Source organism: Aulostomus chinensis, chromosome 17 (assembly GCF_037954235.1).
Source record: "Aulostomus chinensis isolate RoL2024-O1b breed Wild chromosome 17, RoL_Achi_v1.0, whole genome shotgun sequence".
Classification (NCBI taxonomy): Eukaryota; Metazoa; Chordata; class Actinopteri; order Syngnathiformes; family Aulostomidae; genus Aulostomus; species Aulostomus chinensis.
The window spans coordinates 10,977,238-10,992,970 of NC_141336.1; the positions used below are offsets into that span (position 1 = coordinate 10,977,238).

Below are 15,733 nucleotides of genomic sequence, written 5' to 3' on the forward strand. Positions count from 1 at the left end.
GTTATATTTAGAATGGATTATACAAAGGTTTGCACCAATTCAGCCCATTATGGTAGACATGAGGTGGTATCCCTGCAGGATTTGTAGGGTGCACTTATAGGGTAGTCTTTCTGGCTATTTCTGTGTTGGACAAAGAAACTAATGGACCATGTGATAAATATGGTGTGTGTGTGTGTGTGTGTGTGTGTGTGTGTGTGTGTGTGTGTGTGTGTGTGTGTGTGTGTGTGTGTGTCTAACTAGGCTTTAATGAGATTTATTGCACTGGAGAAATAATATATGAGAGACACTTCTGAGAGGTTGAAAGTGAATTTGTGATACTGTTTGTAATAGCCAAACATAAAATAAAGGATTTTAAGTTTGTTTTGTAAAAAACAAAAAAGGACATTAAATGAAACATTCCGAATTATGTAGTCAACTGGACGTACTGGACATGCTCCTGTTTCAGAGGTTCCTCTATCCACATAGCATCTTAATTAAACCTTAGACAGTTCATAAAGGTCTTGCAGAGTCAATGTTTTTTCAGTTGTTTACTTAAAAACACGAGTTGCCAACACTTAATGCTTGTCAGTAAATAAAATGTTATTTGCAGTTTAGTTTAAAACAAGCCTGACTTTAGCATACCCTAATCCTATTTCTTTTTGCTAAAATAAAACATTACAAACACTACACAAAGAAATACAACGTGTTATCTTTACCTTAGTCTGAAATGCAAACAGGACAGATGTCCCAACAGGTGCAAACACACACACACACACACACACACACACACACACACACACACACACACACACACACACACACACACACACACACACACACACACACACTGACTTGAATTGAATGCTGACAATGCAAGCACTTGCACTAGCTTAGACACAACCTGGAAAGTACATTATTTAGAGGGAGAGGTACAGCCCTCAAAATTTGATATTTTATTTGATATTATGTTGTTGTATATAAACTTAGCTGTCACATTCAAACTGATTTGTGATGTTTAATTTTTTTTTTGATTTTGTGTGAGTAGTTGTCATGAACATCACTCTTCAGCAAACTGTTTTGTCCAAGTCTAACTAGATTTATTTCTAAAGTTTATAAGTGACTAACTCGATCAGCTAAATTATCAAGACTATGAAACATCCCAACCAATTTTCCAAATGTATAGCAATTGAATTAGCACTACATTTAGTTTTCAGTCCAACTTTGACAAACTGAGGAATAATTTTGAACAAGCATATTCTAAAATCGTTAGTATATGGTTTAATGTGAATTTAAAATGTTTTTTTCATTCATATATTAGTGCTGGGGACCTGGACAGGGTTTAAAATCCATCCATCCATTTTCTATGGCTTATCCTGTTAAGGGTCGTGGGGGGGCTGGAGCCTATCCCAGCAGCAGGCAAGAGGCGGGGTTCACCCTGGATGGGTCACCAGTCCATTGCAGGGCCAATGCATATAGACAGACAACCATTCACACTCACAGTCACGATAACGGTTAAAAATGTATGCATTTTTGTATTTACTTGTTTCTTTAGTTCATAATGAACATGGTATCCTAAATTTGATAAGCTAAGCTAATTTTTGTGAGAGGCAGCTCATCATTCATTTTAGCTAACATGAGGTGCCACAGGGATCAATTTTGGTATCACTTATTTTCTCAATTTTTCATATTTCCGCCTGGGTAAGGTAATTGTTATTCAGTGTTAGTGCTTGCTTTATTAAAGTTTGATATTAAATGACATTTTTTTTCATATAATAAAGTGTTTTATTTCCTTTCACCTCTATGCAGATGATACACCTCCTAAAAATCGTTTCAAATCTGATATTAGATCACTTTGTCCAGAAATATATGAAGATTACGGTATGTCAGTTAACAATTACATATGTAGGCACGGGAATTTAAAGGGTAATAATATCCCTGGTTTTTCCACAACTTTCTCTGGGTAAATCAGTTGAATAGCTATTACCCGTTTATAGTAATTGTAAAATGTACAGAATTTATTGTATATAATTTTCTGGAATTGTCAATTTCATTGAAACAATAACACTTCAGACTTCTCAAACAATTCAAATTCATGTTCAGAATTTAGTCAGTTTTGCATGTTTGGTTGTATTTTTCTTCATTTTAAGCTTTTTTTCCTGTGTTGTTTGGAACCTTTGCTGAAATCCTGAGTTTGGTTTTAATGGTATTTTTCTCTCTTTTCTTAGAATTGGGCTGGAAAGCACAGCTGTGTCAAGGTTCAGTCTGAAAGCCTCTATGAACACCACATTGAAATTCTCTTGTCCAGCAAACAGCTACGAGTGAAACTGATTAACATATATTTAAATTTTTTTCAGGAGAGCTATAAGCATGAAGTCTATTGTTAAAATGAGAATGCTTTTGATTTGTCTTTTTTGTGCTAGTATTACTAAAATGTAGATAAATGACTGCCAGTCCTGAAGAAAAATTCTTCAAAGGAAACAAAGAAGATGTATAAAATGTGATTTGTTCATCAGAGGAAGGGAGAGAAAGAAAAAGAGCGAGAAAAGATTCCACTTAGCAAGCTCTGAATGCTGAATTTCATGCCTGCAACAATTATGCTGAAAGGTCAAGTATTACAGCATATTGTGCACCGCTTTATATGCAAAGTATTTCAGTTCACAAATGTCCATCGTTTGTGCTCTTTGCACAATGGCTTCAAGAACCGGATAAACGTAGGAAAATTAAAGATTTTTGCTGTCCGCTGACAATAACATTTACCAAATGGGGTGATTGCAGTTGCAGTATAATTGTCCTATTTGTAATGAACATGAATACTTTGGCCCTGCTCTAATGAAATATTATAGAATTCAAGAAAAAGAAGAATGCCTTTGCTCTAAATTAAGACATTATTAGTGCATTATTTTTGTAATATTGACTGCATCTGTTGACAGACATTCCTGCTTAAATTTTTGTTTGCGATGAAGAAATACTTTCTTACTATCTTTGACTCTTTGACTTAGTATCTTTGACTTGCTCATGAATTAATGCAACACATAGACCTAAATATTTTAGTTGAAACTGTTTTTCTCTACAAATTTTCAACGATTTTTCAGCACCGTGGACAGCACCCCAGGTCCACCTCTTGCATCTTAACATTTTGAAAGTACAGTCACTGCAATTCTCAGTTCATTTCTGATTAAATGGTTGTTTCATATTTATCAGCTTAGTTTCAGCCTATAATCATTGATGCAGACAATAAAACAGTCCTTTTTTTAATCCCACACAAATCAAATCAGTGTGATAATTTCATGTATCAATCAACATACTAATACTTTAACTCGATCTGAGCAATTAACAGTTTTTTTCTTATCCAATCTATAATCCTTTTGTTTGTTTTATTGCACAGAAAGTGCACAGAATTGTTAAAACGCATGTTTTAAACTCTTCTATATCTTTTAAGTCTGATTTAAATTTTAGTGTGACATGTAACACGGAAAACATATTCAAAACCAACATGAACCTATGGTTAACCTGAAGTGCTCCAACCTATGCCAATATTACTGCTATGACACGAATGTTATATTCTGACTCCTTCAGTAAGTGAAAGTGCAAATCAAGCCAATTTTTTACTTTTGTGAAAAAAAGAAAATAAAAAAAGCTGAAAACGAAACTAAATTTTGATGTATAATGACATTTAAAAAAAATTCCATTATTTGGAAGGATAGAAATGATTTTCCACTTGTCAAATCCATACAATTTTTGATAACCTTTGCTTGCTGCGCTTCAATTTTAAGACTGATATTTTAACATCATCTTAAACTAGCAAGTTTCATCTAAATTCTACTGACAGGACCACATAAACGCAGGAAATCTGAAAGTTAAATGCCGACCAGCAGATGAGTTAATGAGACTAAACGGCCGAGTAAATTTCACCCGCTAGTCCCTAACTCAAATATGAGTATCTTGAGATTAGAGACTAATTGCTGGGGTTTCATGGAGACCAGCCCACCATAAAGCCAGGAGGACTTGGGGAGTTCCTATAAAGGAGAGCGATGAGAGCACACACGCTTCCAACAAGTCATTCTCAACAGCTACAAGCTCCACACAAAGACCACACACGGCGCCAAAGACATGTTAATGTAATCCCAGCGTTCTCACTTCTCCTCTGAACAAAACCAGCTCTGTAAAATACCGTATAGAAGTTTGATGCTAGTAAGATTTCACTTAAAAGTACCAAAGGCTTTTTTGGAGGAGGGGGGCAGGCTTGTGGATTAACTCTGCTGTTTTAAAGTGATGCAGGAAAATCAGAAAATAGGCCAATCTGTTTCCTAGAAGATTCAGAATTTAATAGAAATGTCAGAACTAACAAAAGAAAGTTTCACTTAAGAGAATCAAGTGATGCCCGCAGGAGCCAGGTGGAAAACACTTCAGATGGCTTGGAAATATTTGTGTAAAACCGGACCACATAAGGTTCCATTAAATCGCCGCATTTCAGCAGGTCATGCCTGCAATTTCAGGACATTGAGCCTTGATCCACAGTGCAAAAATATGTATGGGAACAGAGAAAATAATGAGCAAGCAGCCTTCTTTCAAATCCCTCGTGAAAGAGTGGATTAAGGTGCAGACAGACGAGCAGGAGCGTCACTCCGGGTGGTTAATCTATAGGAGGATAAAATGATTAAAAATTATAGATTTTTCATTGTCGGCCTAAAATTTACTGTTGAAGAGATTGAAATGTAAATCATCTTTTTTTTTTTTTTTTACAACAGCCGAGGGTATGGGTTCACCAACTGCTTGAAATAGTGATTTTAAACGATGACTTTATCTTAGATAATTTTACAGACGGATATCAGAAGCAGAGGAGAGGAGAAGTCTTTGTTTTGTTTTTTTCTTACGATAAAATATCGACGTTTTAATCTAATAACCTCAGGCCATATATCACATTTCTGTCTTGTCGGAAAGAATGCAGTATAATTGCATCGTGACCGGTTAAATGGTAGCTGTATGGGACAAGCGCCGACACTACATAGAAAACATCATATTTCCTCTGCAAAATTGTCTGTCGTTACATCTGTCGCTTAGCAACCGCATTGTTTATTGTGTAAGACGTACAGCTCCATTGCATGGCGGGAAACAAGTTACCATTGTTGAGCCAGTGAACTAAATAAAATACTCGTTCTGTACTACGAACATTTTCGAAGTCCTTCCTTGAGACAAAAGATGGGCTTACAAATGCCTGACAGACGACCCAGCAAACAGTCCTTTCTTTTCAATGCCATGATTGATTATTGATTAGATAGCTGATAACTTAATGTCCACCGTTTGCCCCAAAAGTTATTTGAGAAGAGAACCACGCATTTCGGTCATCGATTAGCTTTCCTTTGAGCCGCGCTGGTGTTTGATGTTGGGTGGGAGACCTCACCTTTCTGACTCACACAGTCAGTGAACAAGGGCTTTACACACACACACACACACACACACACACACACACACACACACACACACACACACACACACACACACACAGAGGGGGAGAAAAGAGAAAAAGCACATAAAGGTTGCGTTTACTCTGCAGGGCACGCTTGTGTGAGCTGCAGCTTCAAACGATAAGCGTGTGTGATTTATCAAAGGGCAAAATAGGCCAATAAATATAGGCTCCAGTATTATCGTCACGTCAGAATAACAGTCTGAAAATTAATTTAAGCTAGTGCGTCGGAGGTTTCTTTCTTTTTTCTTTTTTGTTCGCTAACCCTAAATCTATTTGGCACAATACTGTAAGTATTAATTGGGATGATTATTTGAAACTCCGTAGACTTTTAAAAAATGGCAAAGAGCATAGCTGAGGGGGCTAATGAAACGGATGGTGTGACAAAATAATATTGAAATTGAAAAACGTAATAAACGATGGCCTTTAAGAGGAGAAAATATACGAAATAAATGTATGTAGCATCGTATTAAAACTTTTGGTGAGTTTCTAAGGCCTGATCCGCCATTTAACAACGCTAATAATGACATATTTCACATAAAAACTTAACTTTTTAGTTTCCATAATTTATTAATAGGACTGTTTTGTAGTAAGTCAAATATCTATATAAGTTACAAAGAAATAAAACGTACAAATACCAATAAAACCACAACAAACCGGCAATAGCGTCAAAAACTTTGTACAACAAATAGCTAAAATTCAAACCTTTTACAGAAATATACAAGCTAACCTACGGCTTACATTAAATTCTATTAAATCAGAGCCATGTGTTTGTTTGTGGGGATGAATTTAAACAGCACCCATGCAGCAGCAGCAGTGTTGTAGTCTTTGTGTCTTCCAGGTCAGGTTCACCGCCCCCCCCCCCCCCCCCCCCCCATGACTGCTGATTCTTCTTTTGTCTCAATATAATCTACATAAATAAATCCCAAGACATCCGCATCCTTCTGGTAAAAATGTATATATTTTTTTGTCTCCTCTGCTATTAGTCCTCATTGCTTCCCAAAAAGCGAAAATTCACGAGGGATTGCGCCAACTCTTCTTTCACATGCCCGCAATTTCATATAAAGTCTTGAAAGAACAAATGCGTGTTTCTTAAATAGAAGGTTGAAATGATAGCCCGGGCTCTTGTCACCACGTCCTGCCGTATAACAGGGCTGAACACTGCAGGGCCGAGCCGTACTCTGCGCCAGGTGAGTTAAGGTGAGAGAGACCGGCCACTTGGCTTTGCAGGGACGGCGGACTGGAGGAGTGCGGCGCCAAGTCCGGAGAGTGACCCGTGCTCCCAACCTGCTGGCTCTGGTGCTGCCCGAGACCGGAAGTGTTGTTGGACATGATCATGACATTGCCGCCTTGCTGGTGGTGGGTCTGCGTTGAGGACGTGGGCGTGTGGCCGCTGCCTTGGCACGGCTTCCCGTCCTTCACCAGCACCGGCACCGCTACCCTCCGCGGGGACTGCTGCTGCTGCTGACAGGAGCCGCTCTCCTGCTGCATCTGCTGCTGGGACACCTTGTCTTTAGCCTGCCTCTTCATCTTGTACCGGTGGTTCTGGAACCAGATTTTCACCTGCGTCGGGGTGAGGTGTATCATACTTGCCAGGTGCTCCCTTTCCGGCGCAGAGAGATATTTCTGTTGCTTGAAGCGTCGCTCCAGCTCGTAGACCTGAGCCTGGGAAAACAAAACTCGCCTCTTTCTCCTCGGGGTGCTGGACAGGGAGCCCATGCCTTTACCCACGTCTGCCAGGGAGCTTAGGCTGCCCATGCTGCCCATATTCATCCCAGAAGACGAGCCCATAAAGCGAGAAACTGCAGGGGGAAAGCAGATTTCACTGTCAGCAAGTGTGACACTAAAAATATATATTTTTATGGAAAACTTTATTTCTAAGGTGGCACCAAATGTAATCGATAGTTGATCCATGATATCCATACAACCTTTGTCATTTCAGATTAACGGATCAGGTTCTGCGTGCGATAAAAATCTATATTGTGCGATTAAAACAGCCTATATAATATGGATTCAGCTCAGACTTAATTTCGCATTCATCTTGGATAAACTCGCATATCTTGAAGGTAAATGCTCGCCCCCCCCCCCAAAAAAAGTTTACATTAAAAAAATCCTTTTCTTTCTTTGTTTCTTTCAAACTATTTTAAAAAACAAACTATCTGATGGTTAAATCAGACACCGTAAGAGTTAGAGCGCAAAACAGAAATCATGCGCATAAAATCAAAGCTGGATGGAGAAAAAGCAGTCGTAAACTCACTGGTGGAGAAGCGCGGGTCCGGGTTGGCTCCGTACCAGCCGGTGGCCGTGGCACTGCCCCTCATACCGTCCTGGTAGGACGGCAGGTCGCCCATGTTGCCCAGGTTGCCGTTACAGTAGCCTCCCATGGCCGTGTGTGACAGCTGGGAAACACCTGCCGCAGTCATGTGGTAAGCCGCAGACACAGTCCCATTATGGCCCATGTGGTGCTGCTGCATCGCCGCCTGAGACACCTGCGGCTGCCGGTAAGAAGCGAGAGGTGCCCCCATGTTGTTATTCTCCATACTTACTTTCTTATAGCTCTCCTCAAGGGGACTCAAGATATCGGAAACAGAAAAAGGAGTCGTATGCTTAGGGCTCATCGACATTGTTCTGGGGCTGGAGAGGGAGAAATTAGAAGGCAAGGCAATCTCTCCTTCTCTTTTTTTTTTTTTTTTTTTTGGCCAAAGCCCCTCTGGTTCCTGTTGTCTCAACGTCGATCCTGCTGGATGAACACGTAGCAGAGCGCCTCGAGTCCGCCTTAATTGGATTGAGTGGGAGCTCGGTACTGGCTTTGGTTTGTTTTAGCTGGGTGCCAGGTTTAAGGCTACCATCAGAGGCGGGGCATCGGCAACAATACCATACAGCTCCAGCTTCCTTTCCTACAGCGTAATTTCACTTACAAGATATGTGCTCCCCTCCCACTAACAATAACATAGGCGCTGATCAGAGATGCGCATCTCGCCGGCGCAGCGGCGGTGTCCGGGCTCGCAAGCTGCCGGTGGTGGGGTCGGTGACTCGTGTTGCTGGTCGCTGATAAACACGCGGCTGCACTTTGGGATCGCAGTTACCACAATACACTTTATTAACTGTAGTGATGTTTACGAGGGCCTCTTGATGAAAGGAGGCCTATATGGACTTGAGAGTTGGAGAACCACTCCTCAGTTGAACTACTGACTTTTAATGGCCACGAGAGGCCTCCAGTGATTGCAGGATTGTTTGTGTTATGCCTTATCATACTCAGACATGCAAAAGTGCACTTGCAGGGAGGGAAATTGACTGATACTGATAAGTAAATAAATACACATCCGCGTGTTAAGTGGGTGCGTAAATGATTAACTGCCGCCGATTTTTTTCTCCCCCTTTTGGATATCATTGGACCCAAGCAGCATCTCACCTAAATTCAGACACTCGTCTAAAAAGTACCCGGTTTGGGGGGGGGGGGGGGGGGGGGGGGGGAGTCTGGAGTAGAAGCAGCTCTCGTGTGAAGTTAACGGCGTTCAAGTACTCTCTTGCAGCACAACGCAAGGTAGCCCTCCGTAGCATCTTGGCTTAATGCTCAAGGGCCCATAACTGTTTGACTCAATCATATTTTATTTCTAAAAATTTAGGCACTGGAATAACAACCTATTTTATCCCCAAACCAACCATTTGATAATAATAATAATAATAATAATAATAATAATAATAATAATAATAATAATAATAATAATTATTATTATTATTATTATTATTATTATTATTATTATTATTGATGTACAATATTCGATTTTTTTTGCTGATATGTTGATGTTTTACTACTGAACAGGCCAATAGCCGATAAACACCGATGAGGATATTATCTAAATTAAAACCATTTTATTCCATATTCAAATTTTGTACATACTGAAAAATATATATGTTAACATTGTAAATTTGAATTAATGATATGTATTTATAAAATGATTGAAAAAGAACATAAATCATATTTTCAGCAGTGTTTCCTCTTGTTCCTCTTCCTTGGACAAATACCGATATATAAAGACATGAACGTTCAATATCTTTAGAAATGACGTTTATCTGCTGATATCAATGAGCTGCCGATGAAATCCTGCATCTCCTGTTTTACTGCCTCCAATGGTAACCAGCTTCTGCATCACAAACCTTTTCAAAACAGTGTTAAAATGACCATATTTTACATATTTTTCTCAATGTTGTTGCTCTGGCTTTACAAAGTTGACATTTAGCACTCAAAAAAAAAAAGATTGAAATAAAATTGGTTCAATGATTGGGTCGGCATGGCTTAGAGAGTGGCGGTCTAGCAACCGAAAGGTCGCTGGTTCGATCCTCACTTCCCCCGTCGACGGTGTGGAGGTGTCCTTGAGCAAAATACTGAACCCTTAATTGCTCCTGATGGCCCTGCGACGTACTGGCGACAGTCCAGGGTGAACCCCGCCTCTCGCCCAATGTCAGCTGTGATAGTGGGATAAGCTCCAGCACCCCACACCCCCCCATCCCCCAACCCCCCACCCCCGGACCGTCAACGGGTTAGCGGTGTAGAAAATAGAGAAAAAAAATGGATGGAATGTTTAACCATTTACAATAACTATTTGCGAAGATATTAGCCATATTTGGGGTGAATATATAGAGCAGTAACTTTTGAAATATTATTTCATTTTATTTTGCCAAGGTCTTGCCGGGAGTTCTATATCAGCCTTGCAGCAGCAGCAGCAGCAGCAGCAGGAGTCTTAGATTGAGAATTTACAGCATCTACTGGTGGTAAATTATTTTACTGTTTCAACAATTTCAAATAACAATTTTGGGTTATTTTTTTTTTGCTGGCTGTCGTCACGCACCCACGGAAACAAGCTGCCATGTAAGCAGTGACACTGTATGTGCCGCTACAGCAGAGATTCCTCACGACAGACCTGTGGCCATGAAACTGTAGGCGAGCAAGCTCACCATGAGAAACAATATGCAGTTACAATTATCTTTAATTAGGCAGTGTTACCGTATATCCGAAGACTAAATATTACAGTTCACATAAATTGTTTGCATGATAGCCGAGGAGCGAGCGCGTGATTCTGCGGGCCATATAATCGAAGGCAATTACAATTACAGAGTGTTTTGCATCCAGGATAAATCTTGCTTATGCCTTTCTTAATTAGGGAATTTTGCAAGACATTCTTAATCATCTAAATCAGCAGCTTCCCACTGTTAAGGCAGACAGCTATTACGGCCAATTAGTGGAAATGTTCCTCAGGAAGATGCTGGGAAGGCTGAAGTTGCAGGTATGAAGCAACCGAGGCTTTGTTGTAGAGGCTCGGGTTATCGTTTTGACATAATTAACATCCCAAGAGCCCGGAACCGACAGATTTAATTCAAAGTTAAAACTGCATTTTCTTTTTCTTTTCCTGTCTTTTCTTCTTCTTCTTCTTTTTTGTTTTTTTGTTTTTTTACGAAGACAAGTTTTCCTCTAAGGAAATAAAATCCTAAATGCTCAAAAAAAAGTGAACGTTTAATTCTTTCAAACAATTACAAAACTAATACATCATATTGCAACTTTATTACTGAATATTAATATTTGGTCTCTGATGCCACAAACCTAAGGCACAGTGGTAACACGGATCCTGTTTAAATCAGTATTAACCAGCTGAAATAATTGCCTCTTGTGGCATTGGCTGCACTGGACTTTTCCCCTCTTTGTTCCCGCGTGTTCCTGTTTTCTTCAATGACAACTCTCGCAGCTCTTGTTCTACAGGAAATGAGTTGGAGGAAGACAAAAAAAAAAAAACGGGAGCTGAGAGAGGGTGACAAAAGAAAGAAAACTGGACATTTTGTTCAGCATCACACATGTGACCTCTGCTGATGGTGACCTCATGCATCTTTACCCCTCCCCTACTTGAACTACAGTAATTCGAATTTTAATAATATTAATAATATTGTCAGATTCACTCAAGAATTTTATTGTATCTTGTGTTCACTTTACACAGCAAGACGTGGGAAGATTTTTTTTTTTGGGGGGGGGGGTATTTCAAACTCCAAAACTCGCTTTTTTTTTTTTTTGAATGAATCTAAATGCTGATTCGTGATTGACTCATTATGAATTATTATCAAGAAGAGTTGATCTGGACCCGCGGTAAGTGACTTTCAGAACGCTGCAACTCATTTTCCATGATGTCACGACAAGGCAGCTACGTCACAAGAGGCCATGAGGTAAAACTCCACACGAGTGGCAAGTCAAACCCGTGCGAGGCGGCTTTTTTGTGTGAAGCGCGGCCTCTAGTGGGCCACCAGCTGCTTCCACACTCAGAACCAAACACACCGTTGGCTCACATTCGATACTGAGGGGTGAAGAGTCAGCGAGTTTCCAAAATGATGTATCATTCCGCCATCTAGTGGAGGGTTGGACTACAAACACCAACACTGGCCTCCCTCTTGGAACTAGAATTAATAACTTACATATCATACAAATAATTCCCAAAAAATTGACGGTTAACAAACACTCTTATCTATCTATCTATCTATCTATCTATCTATCTATCTATCTATCTATCTATCTATCTATCCATCCATCTATCTACACACCATTACCAGGTTGCAAAAACAAAATACGAACCTATGACAATTACAACATGCACATTAAAAACAGACAAGCAACAGCAGATAAATCATCCTAACAATAACAAATGGAATCTTAATCTTATTTTAAATCTCCAGTCAAAATTGTGCTTCTTTTCATCCCACGGTATAAAATCTGAGCATCAGTGTGTGACGCAAGTGCAGAATTTGAGAAAGTGGTCACCATAAATATTTTAGAAGCTGAATCCGGTCAAAACTTCAACATACGAAACACAATGTGGACTTTTGAAGCCTTCAGTGAGTAAACAGTGAAAATGGACCTCAGAGAGAAGTAGGGGACATCTTATGATCATCGGGGTAACGTGAAAAATGTTTTCCATGTAATATGGAACTTTTAATAATGGAGATAAATAGACTGTGTTTAGAGGTGGCATTTAAATAACATTTTCCAGATAAATGATAAACAATTCAATGAGAGAAGTGCTAGAGAAATGGGTTCTACTAAGTTCTGGGGGAACTCTTAACTATTCTGCAGAGCAGGGGCACAGTTACATACCTGATTGTGCTAAACAGGCCAAGTAGTGAAGTGAAGAGGAGGCAGCATCGATATTGTCTTGTTACTAGAGGCGCCTAAAATAACAGAATTCATGAGCATAGAATACAATGTTATTATCTGTACACAAACACGGAAGACAGCGTCACTTTGGAATTTTTTTTATAAGATATATGACGTGGGAAGATTTCTTTGTATTTTGTGACTCAAGTGCAGAAGGTATTGTACAATATTCGAGAAATATTTACTATTCGAAAAGAAGTGAGGTCCAAAAATATATTTTCCAGTTCACTGCCATTAAATTACACCCAGTAAGGTCTTTAATGGTTAAATGCAAACATTGTTTATAAGGAGGAGCAAATATAATAAAGGAATTCTCCTATTTAGATCCTTTATATCTGAAATATTTCAGAAATAACTACTTTGTGTATCCATTCAGATTTTAGTCACTTAGTTTACCATTCATTACTGTCTGAAGATAAGCTGTCAGAGCTGAACCTCAGCGATCTGGGTCAATAGATGACCGTTAGAATTAAAATAGTAGAAAATGTATTCTGGCATATAGCATTTAATTTTTGTTTGCATTTGCCCTCAATTTTTCTCCTTCCCTCTTCCAACACGTTTAATGATATAAAATGATTTTCAAGTATAAGAGAAACACAAGGACTCTTGGAATTTGCAGCTTCCTCGTGTATAGTCCTTTTTTTTATATCATATTAAGAAGTAGAAGTGGTTTAACAGCCACACATGACCTGTCTGCCCTGCAGGCAACGCTAAACTGTAAGAGATTTCTCATTTTGTTTGCAGGATTTGCTTTTTCTTTCTCTGCCTCCAAGTTCATTCATTCATTCATTCATTCATTCATTCATTCATGTCAGGCTGGTACCACATCCCTCAGACCTGCAGGAGAAAAAGTCAATCCGGCAAACCCCACCTCAATAAACAAATCCATTAAATACTAATTTATTGGTTTTGTGCATCAAGTAATCAAGCAAAAACTGTGTATGCTGCTTCTTAGAAGTTCACGTTTAAAATACAGACAAACGAAGCGTTGATAAACTCCAAATTCAACTTTTTTAAGTGTCTTTTTTTTAAGATGTGCGTACAGTTTTAGTCTCGTTTGTTAAAGAGCATCTAACTTTTGCAGCCAGATGATAAAATGAGGACTATAATTTGCTGTTGCTAAACAAAAACATTTGTCGATTTTTCTTTATTAGTTTTAGACAACTGAAAAGGACAAGGCTCTAAACATGCTTCATAACATATATGTGCTAAAGATTGCTAATTTTCATATTATTGAGATAAAACTCAGTTGACATTTTATAACATTTTTTTAAACATACTTTAATTAAAAAAAAAAAAAACTTCCAATAATTGGAAAAAACAGTGTCTGAAATGCATTTAACAATCCAGAACTTACGAATGACTGATTATACAAAGTTCTGAAAAATACAGTCAAGGTTTTTAGGTTTATGGGCCATTATTCATGATTCTCCTGCTCTCTTTCCCCCGCAAACGGTCAAAGCAGACGTCCGTCCCCATTGAGCCTGTGTCTGCTCGACGTTCCTGCCTGTTAAAAGGAAGGTTTTCATCTCCGCTGTTGCAGGATGTGCTTGCTGATGGAGAATTGTTGGGTGTAAATTCATTGAAGGAGTGTGGTACTGGACCTGCTCTACCTGTAAAGTGTCATGAGATAACTTTTGTTGTGATTTGGCGCCATACAAATAAAATTGACTTGACTTGACTTATGACCAAAACCAGCATCATCTGTTCTGTGCAACACCTAAACAAGACTCCTCCTGTGGCCTGCTTTACGTGGACCTTATAACTTCTGTAAACGGGGCCCAGGGAAGGGCCAGTGAGTAAAACTATAGGATGGGTTGGCTAATAGAAGGCCATCCTTTTCAGACAATTCCTCTGACCAACTTAAAAAAACCAATGGCAACCTCTAAAAGCCTGTCTTTGTCACCCTTAAACCCCAAGATGCTCTGAAACACCATTGTGCAGTTAAACCTCATAAATTTGTCGCAGGGACTGATTAAACATCACGGGAATTGAAACACTAAAGATTTTGTCTAGGTCTCTTTTGGGTGAAGGACAATGGTCCATTCACAAGGAGACACCCAGACAAAAAGACTGTTTAAGGGGAGATGCAGCAAGCTGAGGGGTTCGGCCAGTCCCCTCCATATGTGATACAAGGTGGCCCCAGCAAGGGGGACAAAGGACCAGGTGACAGGAACGATGGGCTGCAGGGTCACAGGACGAGCAAACAACATTATTGGGGGCGTGAAAACAGAAGATCCCCCTCTACAGTGATGAAAAACTGACATGATTTGAAACACTGAGGTATATTTTTCACGATGGAAGAAATCAGAGGGGCTGGAACAGGAGTGGTTCAAATTCAGATAAGACAGTTACTATCGTGACCATGGTGTCTTGTTTTGTTGTTAATGACCTAATACAAAAAAATCACTATAAAAACATAAATATAACTGCTCTGATTATTCTTGTTTTTTTTTGTCAGAGGAAGTAGCAATCTTTCATTACTGCACCTCAAGTATTTAGATAAATGAGTAAAGAAAGCGTTTTCACTTCTACTCTCAAACGAAACCCTCTTCCATACAACAAAAAACGTTCTGTGGAGCAGGGAAATTAAATAAAGCTACAAAAAAAAAGTTAATTGTATAAAAGTGAAAAGCAGCCCATGACAACAGGGCGCTATAGTGAAAGAAGCCGGGATGTTGACTGGGTATTCTTATGCTTAACCCAATCCAGGCCTTTTAGAAACTATGTTTGCTCAGCTTTTAGGTGCATAATTAGTTTTTAACATGAGAAAAGCGTCAGAGGCCCAGTCATGACTTGACACATATTTAGATTTTACACATTATTTATATTTTTGGCCACATATTGTGATTATATACTGTGATTGGTCTCGAAATCTATTATGTCACATTTTGAAGGAGATGTAAAAAGCAAATAAATGTAGTTGATGGTCAGTTTTGTTTCAGAGCATTTTTTTTTCCAAACACAAACTTCAGATCTACTCGTGAAGAAAAATAACATTACACTAGAAAATGTATCATACAAAATAAGTTTTTTATTCATCCTTTCCTTCACAAAAAGTAAAATACAGATAAACTCTTCAAAGAAAGTCTCCTTAA

The 15,733-nt window shown here is 39.1% G+C and overlaps 1 protein-coding gene across 2 annotated transcripts; it reads right to left on the reverse strand.

Moving 5' to 3' along the window:
• Positions 1-6,571: 6,571 nt before the first annotated feature.
• nkx2-1 (NK2 homeobox 1) lies at positions 6,572-8,067 on the reverse strand. Of its 2 annotated transcripts, none has more exons than XM_086182535.1 (2): positions 7,701-8,067; positions 6,572-7,245 (listed from the first exon to the last, which is right to left on the reverse strand). In XM_086182535.1, the coding sequence occupies exons 1-2, from the start codon at positions 8,065-8,067 to the stop codon at positions 6,572-6,574; spliced, it is 1,041 nt and encodes a 346-aa protein (XP_086038661.1). The 2 variants fall into 2 exon arrangements, with proteins under 2 accessions (XP_086038661.1, XP_086038662.1); XM_086182536.1 differs by having other exon boundaries at positions 6,572-7,216; positions 7,699-8,067.
• Positions 8,068-15,733: the final 7,666 nt, after the last annotated feature.